Source organism: Aethalodelphis obliquidens, unplaced genomic scaffold (assembly GCF_003676395.1).
Source record: "Aethalodelphis obliquidens isolate GAN/ISIS:26980383/991018 unplaced genomic scaffold, ASM367639v1 scaffold3, whole genome shotgun sequence".
Lineage (NCBI taxonomy): Eukaryota > Metazoa > Chordata > Mammalia > Artiodactyla > Delphinidae > Aethalodelphis > Aethalodelphis obliquidens.
The window spans coordinates 43,347,738-43,363,939 of NW_020837947.1; the positions used below are offsets into that span (position 1 = coordinate 43,347,738).

Below are 16,202 nucleotides of genomic sequence, written 5' to 3' on the forward strand. Positions count from 1 at the left end.
GGAAGATGAGAAGATGGTGGTCTATGAGGAAGTGGGTCTTCACCAGACAATGAATCAGCTGGCACCATGATCTTGGACTTCCCAGTCTCTAGAACTCTGAGAAATACATGTTTGTTGTTTATAAGCCAGCCAGTCTATGGTATTTTGTTACAGCAGCCAAAATGGACAGATGCTAATCTTTGTTTATTCTGATGCTAAAGTTTTAATGACTCATTTTCTCAAATATAAAATATATATATCACTAATCGAAAGAATCATGCCATTTCTTGAATATATCAACAAGGAGCACTCCTATTTTCATTGAGCCTTTATCTTATAGATTTCATCCCTTAATGGTAAGTGTTCTCACCAAGTTTCTATCTTCTCTTCTTCTCTTTCTCTCTTGTCTCTCTCCCTTAGACATCTCTCAATTTTCCTCGCTTATCCTAACCTATCTCCCAAACCAGTTTGATCTCATCCTCCAGCTATTTCAAAGAAATGGGATTCAACATCAAACCAATCACATCTCTCTCCTCACAAAAACGTCTCTCCTCAAAAAACCAGGTCTTTCTCATGACTTCCATATTTATATGAATAAAACCCATCAATTCCAGTTGGCTGCGCTTAAAAACCATCGATGTTTTCCGTCTCAGCTCCTACCACCAGCACCCAGCTAGTTGTGCCTCCAGAACATCCGCCATGTACTCTCTCCATCTCCTTCTCACTAGTGCCCACTGTTCATGTTTGTATCACCTCTAGCTGGGCTGCTGGGACAGCCCGCCACAGCATCCCTTCCCATGTGCTGAGCCCATCCTTCACACAGCTGCTAAACGAAAGCTTCGCCCCTGTTGCCTGCACATCCAAACACTGCTAGTGATGCCTTTGGCTGACAAACCTACACATCTGCTATTTTACGGTCAAGACTGTACTGAAGCCTGTACATTACAATCTCTGTACACTTATTCATGTTACTTCCTGAACCAAGAATGTTATTTCCATCAGTTGAAAATGTACCTGTCCTTCAATGTTTACCTCACATTCTACATTTTTTATAAATTTTTCCCTAATTCTCCTCAATGAAGTATCCATCCTGTCTTGTTTGTAATTCTTTTATAATTTGTACCCTCTGGAGGCAGTTATGCTTTATTTGTATACTCAAGCTCCCTGACCCCTTTTATCCACAGACTAATATGTTCTGTTAAAAGGATCTGTGTATGATTCTATAAGTCCCTGATATTCATAGTAGGGAGGCTTGCACAAATTAAAAACTTAGTATATGTTGAACAAGACAATGGTGTCAGACTGGTCATTTAATGAGTGGCCTTATTAAGATATCTCTGCTAATCCAATAAGCTCTTACTTATGTCTGATAGTTGTGATGAAAGTTTTGAGTACTGTTCTGAAATATGTGTATGTGTGTGTACACCCAACAGAGAGCTACCAAATCCTGTCTCTTCAGTCACAGTGGGTTGATTTATTAAGGACATATATGTTCAATGGAGCAGGGCTGGGGTGGGGAGGTGGAGTGTGATGATAAAGGAACATTATTTCAATTCTATCTTGGGAAATAAAATCTTCACGCTGTTGACTCACTGTTTCCTGTGGAAGAGCCAATTATTAACTCTTTGTTCATGATGTGTTTATAACTAATTAACAAGAAAAGGGGTCTGTGGGAGAAGGATGGAGCTACCGTCTATGGAATGCTAAAGGAAACATTCCCACTGATGCTTCATTTCCTTATTACTGTCTGTGCATTCTCAAATCATTTTGAAGAAACCAAATCTCCTTATTTCTCTTTAGGGGAAACCTCCTCCCAAATCCCTCGGATTAGAAGGCCAGCCTCCTGGAAGGTTATTTTAAAGCTCTTTTTAACTCAGTCCACAGAACTTCCAATGTCACACTGAAGACCAAATGCTACTCAGTGGAAACCTTGTAGAAACCCGACCCCTTTATTCTAACATTCAGTTGCATCTACTTATAGCTATCTTTTTTTTTTCTTGTGGTACGCGGGCCTCTCACTGTTGTGGCCTCTCCCGTTGCGGACCACGGGCTCCGGACGCGCAGGCTCAGCGGCCATGGCTCACGGGCCCAGCTGCTCTGTGGCATGTGGGATCTTCCCGGACCGGGGCACGAACCCGTGTCCCCTGCATCGGCAGGTGGACTCTCAACCACTGTGCCACCAGGGAAGCCCTCTTTTTTAAAAAAAAAAAATAAATAGACTTTATTTCTTAGAAGTTTTAGGTTTCCAGATAAATAGAGCACCTCCTTCCCCCCTGAGCACCCACTGGTCTTTTCCAGAATGTCATATAGTTGTATGCAGTATGCAGCCTTTTCGGAACTGGCTTCTTTCACTTAGTAATATGCACTTAAGGTTACTCCATGTTTTTCCATGGCTTGATAGTTTCTTTTGATTGTTATTTTTTGATTGGATATTTGTTTTTTGACTTGTGTTTTCCATTCTTTTTAGATTGTTCCACTGGAATGACTTTAGGAAAATGCATTTTATTTTCTGACCTTTCTTCTTTTCTGCTTATTTTTGCTTTTATACACTATTTTCCCTTTCTAGATTTATGACATATTTTACTTTTCTTTCCCTCAAGTCTTTACCTAAGTTCATTTGGGGTGGCTCAGGAGTAAGCTTAAGGGAGCTACCAATTTTGTTAAGTTAGACCATGAAGTGAGAGCACAAGGGCTTTCATGGCCAAGCAAAAGAGGTAGAGTATAACCGCAGTGAGTCAGGATCTGGCCGCCTCATCATCAGCCAAAACACGGCCACGGTGCCACAGCACTGGATGAAAGTAGAGAATTCGGAAGACAGACATTACAGACCATTACGTTAAAGGTCAACAGCATTTATCTTGGCATCATTTAAGAACTATCCACAAGATCAACTGTGGAGCTGAGATGGCATGAAGATCACAGTAAGTGCCAACAGATTTCATCTCTCTTGGCACAAACAAGCACTTTCTAAGACACGTGAAACACAAGGCTTTTCTTTCAAGGAAAGAACCAAAGGAGACCCTTACCTCATATTTTCCTTTCTTCTCTAGAGGCTCTGAGTCCTCAGGCTTCCCGTCTCTGTCCCCTCTGAGCTCTTCCAGGATGAGGACTGTCTCCCAATTACTATAATGACAGGCTGGGAAAATATCTGAATGCATGCTGTCACCAAAGTAAACAACCTGTAAGAGAGCAAATTCTGTTTGAGACATGAGAACTGTGAAAGAGTAGTGTTCATTTTATAGAAGGCAGAAGAAAATCCCTCAACAGGTATCAGAGTTAAGTGATGTAAAAGTTGCAGAGACGTCTTAAATTTCCTTGAATAACTTCACAGGTGACCTGTCCTATTTGATTCACAAGGGGTCAGGTTTAAGAAGTTACACAATTCATCTGCAGGTAGAAGAAAGGCAGAAGATAAGTGAATTCAATTTTCTGAAATAAAAATGAAACGAGCCCATATGGTTACAGTTAAACCTGCCCCTGGAATTGAAGAGCTGGTGAGATATTGGAGACAACCTGTTACAGAGGGTTAGATTAGCAAGAATGCACAACACAACCAATTTACCAGTTTCTGGGCGCCACCCAGACCTGCTGAAACAGAATCTCTGAGAGTGGGTGGGCTTGGGCAAGTGGACTCTGGGACCCTTCCCAGGCATTCTGAGGCAAAGCCTCATTGATCTAGTCCATGTCTCTTAATTTACAGATGAGGAAACAAGGTTAAGGGAACATGAACTAGAACCTCCAAGGCAGGAGTCCCCAGGGGGCTGTGACAGTGTACGAGCCAGTGGAGTAGGGCTCAGTGACCCACTGACCCTCCTTCTCATGGGGCTCCTGGCAAACGTTTTTTAGAAGCATCCTGCTGTTAAAAATATACCAACATCAACAATGTGGCCAGGATGTTAAAAGCTAACGTGTCTTCAGTCTATAGTATAATCAGTTACTGCTTGTTTTACACATAAAAATGTTCCTGATGGACAGTTATCAGGATAACATTCCTCAGTAACCCACACACTATTCCATTGTATCTCTCAGGTCTGTGGCCTCCTACTTGGAATATCTGTTTTTCTCTGTTACAGAGAAAGACTCAATGTACATCAACAAAGGAAAGGCTTATTTAAGCAGAAGAGGTAGGCAAGGAGGTTGGCAGACAGGCAGAGGCAGATGATTGCCTCACAGATAACTATGCTGAAGGCATTTAGAGTTATGGTTTCAGTTTACAAGGGCTTATATCTCCAAGCCCTTGTAAACTGGGCTCAGTCAGAAAATACCTTGGGTTCAGGTTTGCCAGTCATTTTCTTCAGAAGTTCATAAAGATGGACCGCATTCCCTTGGGAGTACCAGCCAGGTTTATCCAGAGATGGCAGGGCCTCTTGTTCCTCGTCATTCTCTGAAAGCACAGTTGGACAATCACATACTTTTTAATCAAGTGATAGCACCCAGCTGGACAGACCACACTCTGGCATGGCTGTAGGACACGTACAAGAAGGAACCATGTGGGGATGGGAGCTAGCATTCAGTGATCACCTATATATATCATGAGCACTTCATGGACGTAAATATATATACTTTTCAAAGATTTTTTTTTTAAGAGCGATTTTACATTTACAGCAAAGTTGAGAGGAAGGTACAGAGATATCCTACACACCCTCTTCCCTCACAAAGGCAGAGTCTCCCCCATTGTTGGTGATAAAAAATGAGTCCAACATATCACAATGATATGAGTGAACTCCTCCAGAACAAGGAATTCTAAAACCACATTTACAGATAATTAAAGCCATATCACAGCAACTGCCAGCTTAAGGTCAAGAGATATTTATGCCTATTTGGTTGACATTTCAGCAGCCATGTTTTAATTCTTCTACACAATCAAATGAAAACCCTACTATTCTCTAAAGAGTAGTTAAAAAACCAACCACGTATTAGCTTAACATTAAGAGTCTAATGCATATCAGACTCAGCATATTCCTGGAGGAACACAGTGAAAACCAATTATTTCTCACGTCTGTCTGTCTGTCTGTACTTAGCACAGAATGTCTTACCATGTAAATAATGTGGGTTTGATGGCAACTGGGAAATGAGTAATTTATGCAAATATTTTTGAAAGCAAATGTACATTTGATATGTAGAGGCCCACTGTACAGGAACAGTGGGAAGGGCATCTTTCCATTGCTTATTAAAAACAAATCTACAGAATCATAATTTCTTACATATTGGGACTCAGTAATTAACAAAAAGGAAGAAACCCTTCTTTATACAAAGACCAAAACAAAATACTCACTTTACACAAACCCCTCCCTCCCCCTCCCCGTTTCCAGCTCCCACACTGGAAGCTGCTGTGCAGGGTACTGATTCATGCAGGGCAGCTTCCAGGGCTCCGGGAGAACCTCCATAACTGGGAAGCTGTGGGACTCAGAAAACTATTAATTCCAGCAGCAGGGAGCCAGTGTGGGCTGTGAGAGCATCAGAGCCGAAGTGGAAGCGACACAGTCCAAGGGAACAAACTCAAGGAAGCTTCAAGCACAATCTTTATAAACCCAAACATTTTCACACTTCTTTTCATCTCTGGGAAACAGTTATATGAACTTTCATTTTCACATAATATAAATAAATGTGCCCCGCAAGCAGTACAATGATGACACTGATTTGAAAAAGTTTACTTTAAAAGTATATTAGAAGATAATAAATACAATAGATAAAAAACAGAGGAGGACAAAGGGGATAAGAGAGTGACTGTGATTTGTTTCCTCAGTTTTAAAATGGGGATAATAACAGTACTTCCCTCATAGAGTGTATAAGTGAATTAATACAGATGGAGCACACGGAAGAGTGTGGGCCACGTAGGGTTGAAGAAGTCTTAGCTGCTATCCCTTCAATTCACAGGCGCAGAAACTGATATCTGGAGAAGCTAAGGAATTTGCCCAAAGTTACCAAACTGCTACAATCACCCCTCAAAGGACTTCAAATTAGGGGTAGAAGACAAGGAGTAAGACAACCATCAATGAAAGCAAATAGTAAATCAAACTAAAACTCTTTTGAAAACTATAATTTGCTTCTGGATACAGCTGTGTTTTACAATAACAAAGTAAATCTCATTTTTTAACTGTAAGACCATATAGACAAGTAAAAACAAAAAAACAAAACAGTACGTTTTTAGTCAGCATAATAGTTACAAAATTAATATGGGGAAATGACAGTCAAGGCTGTGGCTGACAGCCTTGAAGAAAGCAAGCTCCACGACTCAGATAAGACAGAGAGCCAGAGAACTCATGTGCCTGGGCCTGACTGGTGTGACGTCAGAACTGGCTCCTGCGGCGGCTCCCAGCAGCTTCTCCCAACTCCCAGAGCCTTTGGTGTTACTACCTTACCAATGTTTTAAAAGTATGTATTTGTGTGATGTTTTTGAATCAGTAATACATTTAAGTATTTTTAAAAGACTCAATTTTGAACTCTACCTGCTATGTGCTCACCTCTTCTGCAAAAGGTAATCATTCTTTTATGCATACAAAAGCATATATAAATATATATTCTTTTTCTCTACTTTTGAAATATTTATTGAGGTATAATTGACATACAATAAACTGCGCATAAAGCATACAATTTGATTAGTTTGGGCACATGTATATATCTATTATGAGCTGAACTGTGGTCCCCTCAAACTCATATGCTGAAGCACTAACCCTGTTCCCCAGAATGTGACTGTACTTGGAGACAGGGCCTTTAAAGAGGTGACTGAGCTAAAATGAGGCCATGGGGTGGGCCCTAATCCAATACTATTGGCGTCCTCATAAAAAGAGGAAATTAGGACACATAATTAGGCAATTAGGACACAGAAGAAAGACCATGTGATGCTACAGGGAGAAGATGGCCATCTATACGCCAAGAAGAAAGGCCTCGGAAGAAACCAATCTTTTTGACACCTTGACCTCAGACTTCTAGCCTCCAGAACTGTGAAAAAAGAAATTTCCTTTGTTTCAGCCACTCAGTCTGCGGTATTTTGTTACAGTAGCCCTAGCAAACTAATACAACACCCGTGACCCCTCCTCCCTTTTAAATGCAAATATCAGCATATTCGGCACACTGTTCTGTAACTTGATATTTTAAAACCTTATTTTATTGATAATATGTTGTGATCTGCCTGTTTTTTTAAATTCCATGATTTATTTAATAGTCTTTTTTTGATAGACATGTGAAATGTTGTTACAAGGAAAAAGTTACAAACATGACAGAATTTGCCTGGTGGGATCAAACAAAATCCCACCAGGATTTCTTTCTTTTCTTCTTTCACTCTTTATTTCAACAATCTTTCACAAACCAATTTACATAGAGGGATATGGCAGTGAACTAGATGGTCTGAGTTCTTGAGCTCAGAATGTTTATTTTCTAGGAGCGACCTCTGACTTGCTAGGGGTTTACTTAACAGTGATTTATGATTAAAATATATTTATAATTGTTTTGGTTTCTAGGACTCCTAATATGAACTTCACTAAACAGTTCATATTTGCTTTATACATCTCTTCTTCAATTTTGAGCTAGAAAAATTTCTCACCAATTATGGATTTTCATACACACTTTCTCCACTGTTTTTGGAATGGGCAGTAAGATACTTTTCAAGTAAAATACCTCCTAAAATGCCTGCCTGTGTTGGGGACTGTAAAATGGAAATTATACTATTAAAGGAAATAAATACTTTACCAGTGAGCTGGAGCAAATTTCATAAACAGAAAGTGAAACTCCTACTCTTACCCTTTATCTACTTTGGCTTTGGTCGTTTAGTTGAATATGCTTAACTAACTAGCTCATTTCCACACCTAAAATGATAGGAAGTTTATTTCTTTTCAGAATAACAACCTTCAATTAAATGTACTCACTAAGACATCCTCTTGGTCTTACTAAAGTACGTCTTGGTGATCTGACCAGTAGCATCTGTTTCAACAGAAAATCTGTTTAGAAATGCAAATTGAAGCCTTTTGCCCAGCCCTACTGGATCAGAATCTCCATTTTAACAAGATCCCTAGGTGATTTGAGTGTGAAGTCTGAGAAACACTGATGTAGAAAGAACAGCAGGAAAATAAAACAAAACAAAAACCTGATAGAACAATAAAAGGCATTCATTTCACCAAGGAGACAGTAATGGGCACCTGTGGGGAGCAGTGAGAATGAAGATGAAAAGGTAACCTAGCAACCAGATTTAGCCTTAGGGTGCTATATGGAGTGGGGAGCCAATGGGATTGTGTGTGTGATAAATATATTAAATATATGTAAGTCTAACAGTAATAAGTGAGCAATACAAAATATATTGAAATTAAAAGCAAGTGACAAATAGAAATCTATGCCAATGAAAAGTATTTGAGGGCAGTGGGCAAGAGATAGAAATAGAGGTATAAAGGGAGGCAGAGGGACGAGGTAGAATGGGGAAGAATGATCAAAGCTTAACGGGAAGGGAGGGGACGGCAGAGATGAGATATTTCTGAGGTAGATTAAACAGGACTTTATGAAAAATACAAGACAGAACAAGAAACAAACAAACCCCCCAAGGACTTGATGCACAGCCTCCTGGATGTGAAAGGGTGAAGATGATGAAGGTTTCCAGCTGGGTTTATTCAGCGGCTGGTCAAGTAATGAAGGTAAGGAATACAAGGTGACCAGCATATTTGGTTGTTGATTGCTTTCAAGGTGGAAGGAGAATCAAGTTTGATTTCAGAATACTGGGTGGAGGTGTCTGGTATACAAGACAAAATATGGTGTGAGGTTCTGGCAAAGACAGCTGGGGCAACATCTGGGAGTCAGTGAAAGCTGAGGCCAAGACACCAAAGACAGCAAGTTGGGTCATGATTCCCAAATTGGGTGGCGCGGGGGAGGGGTAGTTGGTAGCAGGAGACTGGCGTGGTCCCTCTCCCCACTGAATTTACAATCTTGCAAGGTGGACGGACTCCCTCCCCGCACCAAGCCTTAGCTCTGCTGAGGACCTGAGTCGTGAGATAACAGATTTTGCCTAGAAGAGGTTCCCCGCCCCCAAACAGTCCTTAAGCCCCTGTAGGGATCAAGCTGAATGGAGCTCAGCCCCCCACCTGCTGAGTCCCCACCCTCCCTTTCGGCGCCTCCATGACAACGGCTGCCATCAGTCCTGTACAACTGCGCAGAGGATGCTGCAGCGCTGGGGTCTCTGGGATTGGCTCACCGTGCCTTCCATCCCAACAAGCTTCTTTGCCTTAATTTTACTTCTAACTTTAATCATTCGGAGCAATGATCTGATTTACGAAGACACTGGACTGTCACGTAAGGGCCAACTGACATGACTTGTACAGTAACATTAACTGCCATATGTGGGATGTTTGGTGGGTTACAAGGCTGAGAGATCAGTTAAGTACTGTAATAACCAGGACCTGATGTAATACTGTGCCAATTTATACAAGGGATGATAAGGGAGTGGCAGGTGACAAACTTGAGAAAACTGGAGGATAGGTTAGTTGTTAAGGGGAGAGAGGAGCTGGAATATGGGAAATGAATGAGTTGTTATAGGTAAGTCAATTTTCATGTGATGCCAGGGCTCTGGGGCATGGAAAGCTTAGAAGACAGATAGAAACAGGCCTCTGTAAGTCAGGGAAAAGTGAAACCAAGAATTAAGGAATTAGGAGTCATTAGCGAACAGGTGACAGTTAAAACCAGAGGGTGGTAGAAAGCTGACAACAGCAGGAGAAGAAAGGAGGGTCAATGCAGAACGCTAGAGAGTAGCGACATTTAACAAGAAAGGTGAAGGGAAACCAGCAGTGGAAACAGAGATAGAGCAGTTAGAGGTAGAAGAATCAGAATCAGCAGCAAAGTAAACACTGTAACAGAACACAATGTATTAGAGATTCTTTAATATGAGCAGTATGAACCTCTTATTAATAATAGTTCTGGCAATCCTTTTGCCCTCTAAATGTGAATAAACTATTTTGTATCAGCTCCGGAAACTGCAGGATTCACTGTGTCTTACACCAAAATATGTTAAATCAGAGGACCAGAAAACTAAAGCTGGGAAGTACCTTAGAGAGCTTCTAGTCTAATCCCTTCTGGATGTGAAAAAACGGAGACAAGCTCTATATCTATATAAAGGCATGAAATCCCATACATTCTGAGGTCCATAGGCATTTTATTCTAATCATTATAGACAATGGTGATAGGACTTTGGGTCCTATATCATCCATCCAGACTTTTCAACTCTTAAAGTTAAGACTTATAACATTTTCATACTTTAAATTCAGCCAAGATGACTATCAAGTCTTTTAATGAATATAATATCTGAAAATATAGTTTGGATAACTATTATTATGTCAGTCCTCAAATCCAAATTGATAGTATAAAACCAAAAGAAAATACTGCACAGAGGTTATAAGACAGGTACCTCTACATGGTTATAGTTTTTAAAAGCTTACCCTTATATCTCTGAATACTCTTCAATTAAATAGAAATACTGCACAAAGTACAGTAATTTGTCAGCATAAGTTGATGCGTTTGTGGTCTCCAATATGTTAAAAAATTTGGTATATTTTTAATGTGCATTGTTTTCTGTTACTGGTGTTTGTGTGTCTGAGTAAAATTTTAATAAAAACCTTGGTGAAACGGCATAAGTACTACTGTAGGTACAGAACAGACAAGGATTTTCTTGGAATAAAATATGAAAACCTTGAAGATAAAAGTAAAAATAAACATCTATTGAGTACTTAGTTAATGTATTTAAATATAAGTTTGTGAAGAAGGGAAAAACATTGAAATTTTTTTCCTGGTTTAATACAAAGAGTCCTATTTGACACCTTGATTATTTCTTTTTTTTAAATTTAATTTTTATTTTACATTGGAATATAGTTGATTTACAACGTTGTATTAGTTTCAGGTACACAACAAAGTGACTGAATCCCTGATTATTTTTTTAACATCAAAGATTTATATAAGACATTAAACCAATATATAAAAAACACCATCGATCCCTGCCTTTCTACTAGGCCAGGGTTTCTTAACCTTGGCACTACTGAGATTTGGGGCCAGATAATTCTTTGTTGGTGGCGGTAGGGGTGCTGTCCTGTGTGCTGTAGGTTGGTTAGCAGCATCTCTGGCCTCTACCCACTAGATGCCAGTAGTACCCCCTCCTCCAAAGTTGTGACAACCAAATGTCTCCAGACGTTGCCAAAGTTGCCCTGAGGAGCAAAACTGCCACAGTTGAAATCAACTGTACTAGACCATTCTCATCAGCATAATGCATATTCGAGTATCTTCAGTTAAAAACAATAAACTACAGGTTTTCCTTGATTTACAATGGAGTTACAACCCGACAAAAGCAGCATAAGTTGAAAATACCTTAAGTCAAAAATGCCTTTAATACACCTAACCTACCGAACATTAGCCTAGCCTACCTTAAACATGCTCAGAACACTTACAGTAGCCTACAACTGGGCAAAGTCATCTAACACAAAGCCTGTTTTACAACAAAGTATTGCATACTTCATGGAATTTACTGAATCAGTATTCAATTAAAACAGAATGGTTGTATGGGTACAGCATGGTTGTAAGTGTACTGGCTGTTTAACCTCATGATCTGAGGTATTGGCTGACTGGAGCTGTGGCTTGTTGCCCATTCCCAGCATCAAGAGAGAGTATTAAAAGGCATATTGCTAGCCTGGGAAAAGATTAAAATTCTAAATTTAGGGCTTCCCTGGTGGTGCAGTGGTCGAGAGTACGCCTGCCGATGCAGGGGACACGGGTTCGTGCCCCAGTCCGGGAAGATCCCGCATGCCGCCGAGCGGCTGGGCCCATAAGCCATGGCCGCTGAGCCTGCGCGTCCGGAGCCTGTGCTCCGCAACGGGAGAGGCCACAACAGTGAGAGGCCCACGTACCGCAAAAAAAAAAAAAAAAAAATTCTAAATTTGAAGTACAGTTTCTACTGAATGTGTATTGCTTTTGAACCATCATGAACGCAAAAAATCTAAGTTGAAGCACTGTAAATCGGGGACCATCTGTATGCCCTTGATCCTACACTGTCTTCCACCTAAAACCTCAATTGTTTGACTATTTTCATAGCTAAAATTCTAGAAAAAGTTGTTTACACTCATGGGTTCCACTACCTCCAATGAACTCTTCAAGATACTGCAGTCTGGGCTTCCCTGGTGGCGCAGTGGTTGAGAGTCCACCTGCCGATGCAGGGGACACGGGTTCGTGCCCCGGTCCGGGAAGACCCCACATGCCGCGGAGCGGCCGCGCCCGTGAGCCATGGCCACTGACCCTGCGCGTCCGGAGCCTGTTGCTCCGCAACGGGAGAGGTCACAATAGTGAGAGGCCCGCATACCGCAAAAAAAAAAAAAAAAAAAGATACTGCAGTCTGGTTCTATATCTATCAGTGCTCAAGACACCAGTGATCTCTGTCTTGTCCACTACAATGGACATTTCTCTTTCCTTTTCCAATTGACTTTCAGTAGCATTTGCCCTAGGTGACCACTCTCTCCTCTCCTCACCGGTTTATGAATGTTGTACTCTATTTCCCCCACTATAATCTGTCTGCTCCTACATCACACTCTTTCTTCTCTATCCTTAATGTTAGAGTGTGTCAGAGCTTGGTCTGGGCCTTCTGCCTATCTGTATTCTCCCTCTATGTGATCTCATGTAAGCCCAAGGCTTGAAATACCCCTCTATGAGCTGATGAATCCCAAATTTATATCCTGAACCTACACCTGTTCTCTTGGATTCCAGGCTCATTTATATAAATTTCCTAATTGAGAGCTCCAGTTAGATAACTTACAGTCATTTCAAAATTAATACGTTGAAAAATGAGTGCTTAATAGTTATATTAAGAACCACCCTGCACAAACTTTTCCTCTGTATTTTTCCTCATGGCTGTAAATGGTCCCACCATTCATCCATTTGCTCAATTCAGAAAAAAGAAAAATCAGCAACCTGAAGTCATTTTTGATTAACTCCCTTTTCATCTGCTGCTTCTAAAGCATCACCAAGTCTTGAGTTTTCCATCTGCACAGTGTATCTTAAATATGTCTACCTCTCTCCATTTCCAGTACTGCCGCCTCAGACCAAAGCACCGCAATGTCTCACTTGCGACATTCAATTGCCTGGTCTCCCTCTTTCTCTCTATCCTTCCCCACATCCAATCCATTCCCCACCCAGCAGCCAAAAAGCTCTCTATGTCACTCATACATCTCAACTGAATAGCTTCAGGTTGCTTTTGGCATAAAAATTAAAACCATTTCCACAGTGTATGAGGCTGCCTGCCTCCCTAATTTCACCCCTTCTCTGGCCATGACTGTGTGCCAGAATCACAGGTCCCTTCTCTGTCACAGGAACGAGCCCAAACTACCCTCACACGGAGGCTTTGCATTTGTTTGTCCCATTGCCAGGGATACACTTCCTCTGCTCTTCTCATTACTCATCCTGCAGGTCCCGCCTAGCAAGTCACCTCACCTGACCTTTTCAGACAGGCGTCCCCTGGCCAGGCACTCTAAGGTGGCCTCCCGGTTTACTACCTCACCAGGCAGTCATTTCCATCTCAACAGGTAACATGACCTGTAATCATATCCCAGGCATTCACCAACTTGCTTACGTGCTTGTTTATGCATCCCAATGAGGGGGAAGAACACCTGGTATCTCTTTTATTCCCCTTGTTGCATCTAACACAGAGCTTTGTACATGGCTGTCAGCCAACAGGTATTTATTGAGTAAGTGAATGAACAAATCTTAAATAGGAGAGTAAAGATAAAAAATGTTAACTTACCAAGTGTCCGGAAAGGCCTCTGACTTGGTAAATGAGAGAAGAAACCAGGCTTCAATGCATTTGTAATCACAATGTCAAAAAGATATTCAAAATCATTCCTAAAAAGCAATGATATTTTTCATACATTTATTTTAAGGAATTAGAAAAGGTCCATATAAAACAGAACTTAATCTTTGCCTATTTGACCACAGCATCATTTCTGATCTTTCGATTAACTTCTCTATGCTTTCTATACATTCTAAGGTGAACCTTACACTAGAAATAGAAGGTAGTCAAGCACTAATCATCCTGACACCACCCTGAAGTATCAATACAAACATAAGGGGGAAAAAAAGCATATTAACTCATTAACTCTAGGTGCTAAGCTGGTTTTCTCACTATGGCAATAATTATAGTGTGTAAATTCAATAGTTTCTAACACCTAAAATACGAGCTAAGTTTTCAAATTTGGGGCCTGAAATTTGTCTGGATTTATTAGCATCAAGAGTTATTAATAATTTTGTGTGTTACATGGGTCCTACAGAAAGCTAGCATTATAACAGGTCAGATGACATCTTTCAGAGAGTGTTCAAAATGTGAAGATACCTTATTTTGAAAATCAGGGTAGTATTACAATATGGTAATTTTTAGGCAACAATAATAATTGGTTTTTAGTCTGTATTTAACACTGTATTAAGGATTATTTGAGACAGCAAAGGAAAGATAGTCCTTGCTCCTGACAGACTCACTATTACATTGGGGAGATATTTACCCAACATTCCAGAATACTTTTACACAGCAAAACGACACTGCAGAGGAATTAAGATATGAAGAAAAAGTTTGGTAATCTATGCTAATGAAAAAGAAATTAAGACTTCCAAGTGTTTATTCTGAAGCATGGTCCCACTACCAGGACAGCAAATGTCTCTACAAAAGGCACTTTCCAAGGTATACAGGGCTGCAGACTTAATTCACTTCAAGGATCCCAAACCTATACATTAATCAGAAAGCAGAAAACCACCGACAGACCGTAAGTACACCATAGGCCAATCTGAATCCACATGTGCTGAGGAACATGGAAATCAGGAAGCTAAACAGGTTGGCAAGAGGTCAGTTTTGAGGCTAAAATTTGCTTCATACTCACAGCAATTCAGTACAGTATCTGCTAAAATTTGAGGAAACAGTAGGGGAGATCTAACAGCTCATTTTAGAATCTGGCTCTGACCATGGATATTCCCTGGCATTGCCCGTAAAAATGCCACAGATAAGTATTAACACTTGCTGAGCCTTACCAACTACTCTCATACTTTTACCTGTATTGTGCTATTTAAACTTCCTGTCACGCCTATGAGATACTACTGTCCCATCTTTAAGATGGTGAAATTGAGGCTTAGAGAGGTCATAGAACCTACCCTAGGTCACGGGGTGAGTTGCAAGGCAGGGCTTGAGCCCACAACTGTCTTATTTTAAGTCTATGCATTTATGCTGCCTCGATGTTCATGGATGTCAATCCCACCCCTGGCCGTGTAAATGGGGAAGTGCCTGGCTCCACACGGAAATGGCTACAGAGGGATTGTATTCCAGGTAAGTAACAGGGGCTATAATCTACAACTCAGTGTCCCTCAATAATCATCCAAAGCTGAGAAACCAAATTCACGGAGGACTGCCCAAAGCACATGCGGTCCATCCACCTTTCAGAAAAGCTAAAGCCCAGACTATGAACGGGCTCTGAGCATACTGACCCGGTAATACCGCTCTGCTACAATGTACTTGGGGTGTGTTTCTGTCAGGAGATGTTAAGGGCTGTTATGAGAAACAACCACTTGTCACTCAGCATTGTTTAATATAATGATATGGTCATGGCTAACACTTCTGAAAAAGCACTGGTGTAATTTGTTATCAGCATTTTATAAGATCATGAAAACGAAATGACTCGTCACTTACCCAAGGATATATTCACAGAGGAGTCTACAGTAATCACTGTGAGAACTGGTAATTAACATAAGAATTTTCCCAGCATTTTTTAGCTGTCGAAGCCACTTTTTAACAGATTCCGGACAAGTGTGTAAATACCTGCCTGGATCTCTTTTTATTTCTGGAAAATATATTCCACAGTTTTCTGAAAAATAAAAATATCAAGGAGGTTTTTCTTTTTAAAATTTTTTGACTCAGTGTATTCTCGAACAAGTTCCTCTCTCTCAAAGCTATAGATAAAGCTAAAAGGATAAAAACTAGGTTCGAATAATCCAGCAACGATGCCATTACTAATTGCTTTTTAAGAATACTTTTCTTGTTCTTAAAAACATGATGATGGAGAATGTCAGTTGAAAATATTTTTTGGTTATTTGACAAGGACTGATAAAGTGTTAAAACAGATAACACGATAAACACAATACAAATCAAAGAAAATTTGATCAAATTTTCAAATCAAAGAAATCTTACTGCATTTGCAATGTCAATTAATAAATATTCTTTCAATCATTCAACAAATATT

General features: G+C 40.4%; 1 protein-coding gene across 1 annotated transcript in view; it reads right to left on the reverse strand.

The window, feature by feature from the left end:
• Nucleotides 1-16,202, reverse strand: part of NT5DC1 (5'-nucleotidase domain containing 1) — a 121,090-nt gene that overhangs the window by 8,730 nt on the left and 96,158 nt on the right. Inside the window, exons 7-10 of the mRNA XM_027088195.1 lie at nt 15,653-15,827; nt 13,730-13,827; nt 4,245-4,363; nt 3,006-3,158 (exon numbers count right to left, since the gene is read on the reverse strand). Of these exons, the coding sequence (XP_026943996.1) occupies nt 3,006-3,158; nt 4,245-4,363; nt 13,730-13,827; nt 15,653-15,827 (545 nt within the window). The remainder of the gene's footprint in view (nt 1-3,005; nt 3,159-4,244; nt 4,364-13,729; nt 13,828-15,652; nt 15,828-16,202) is intronic.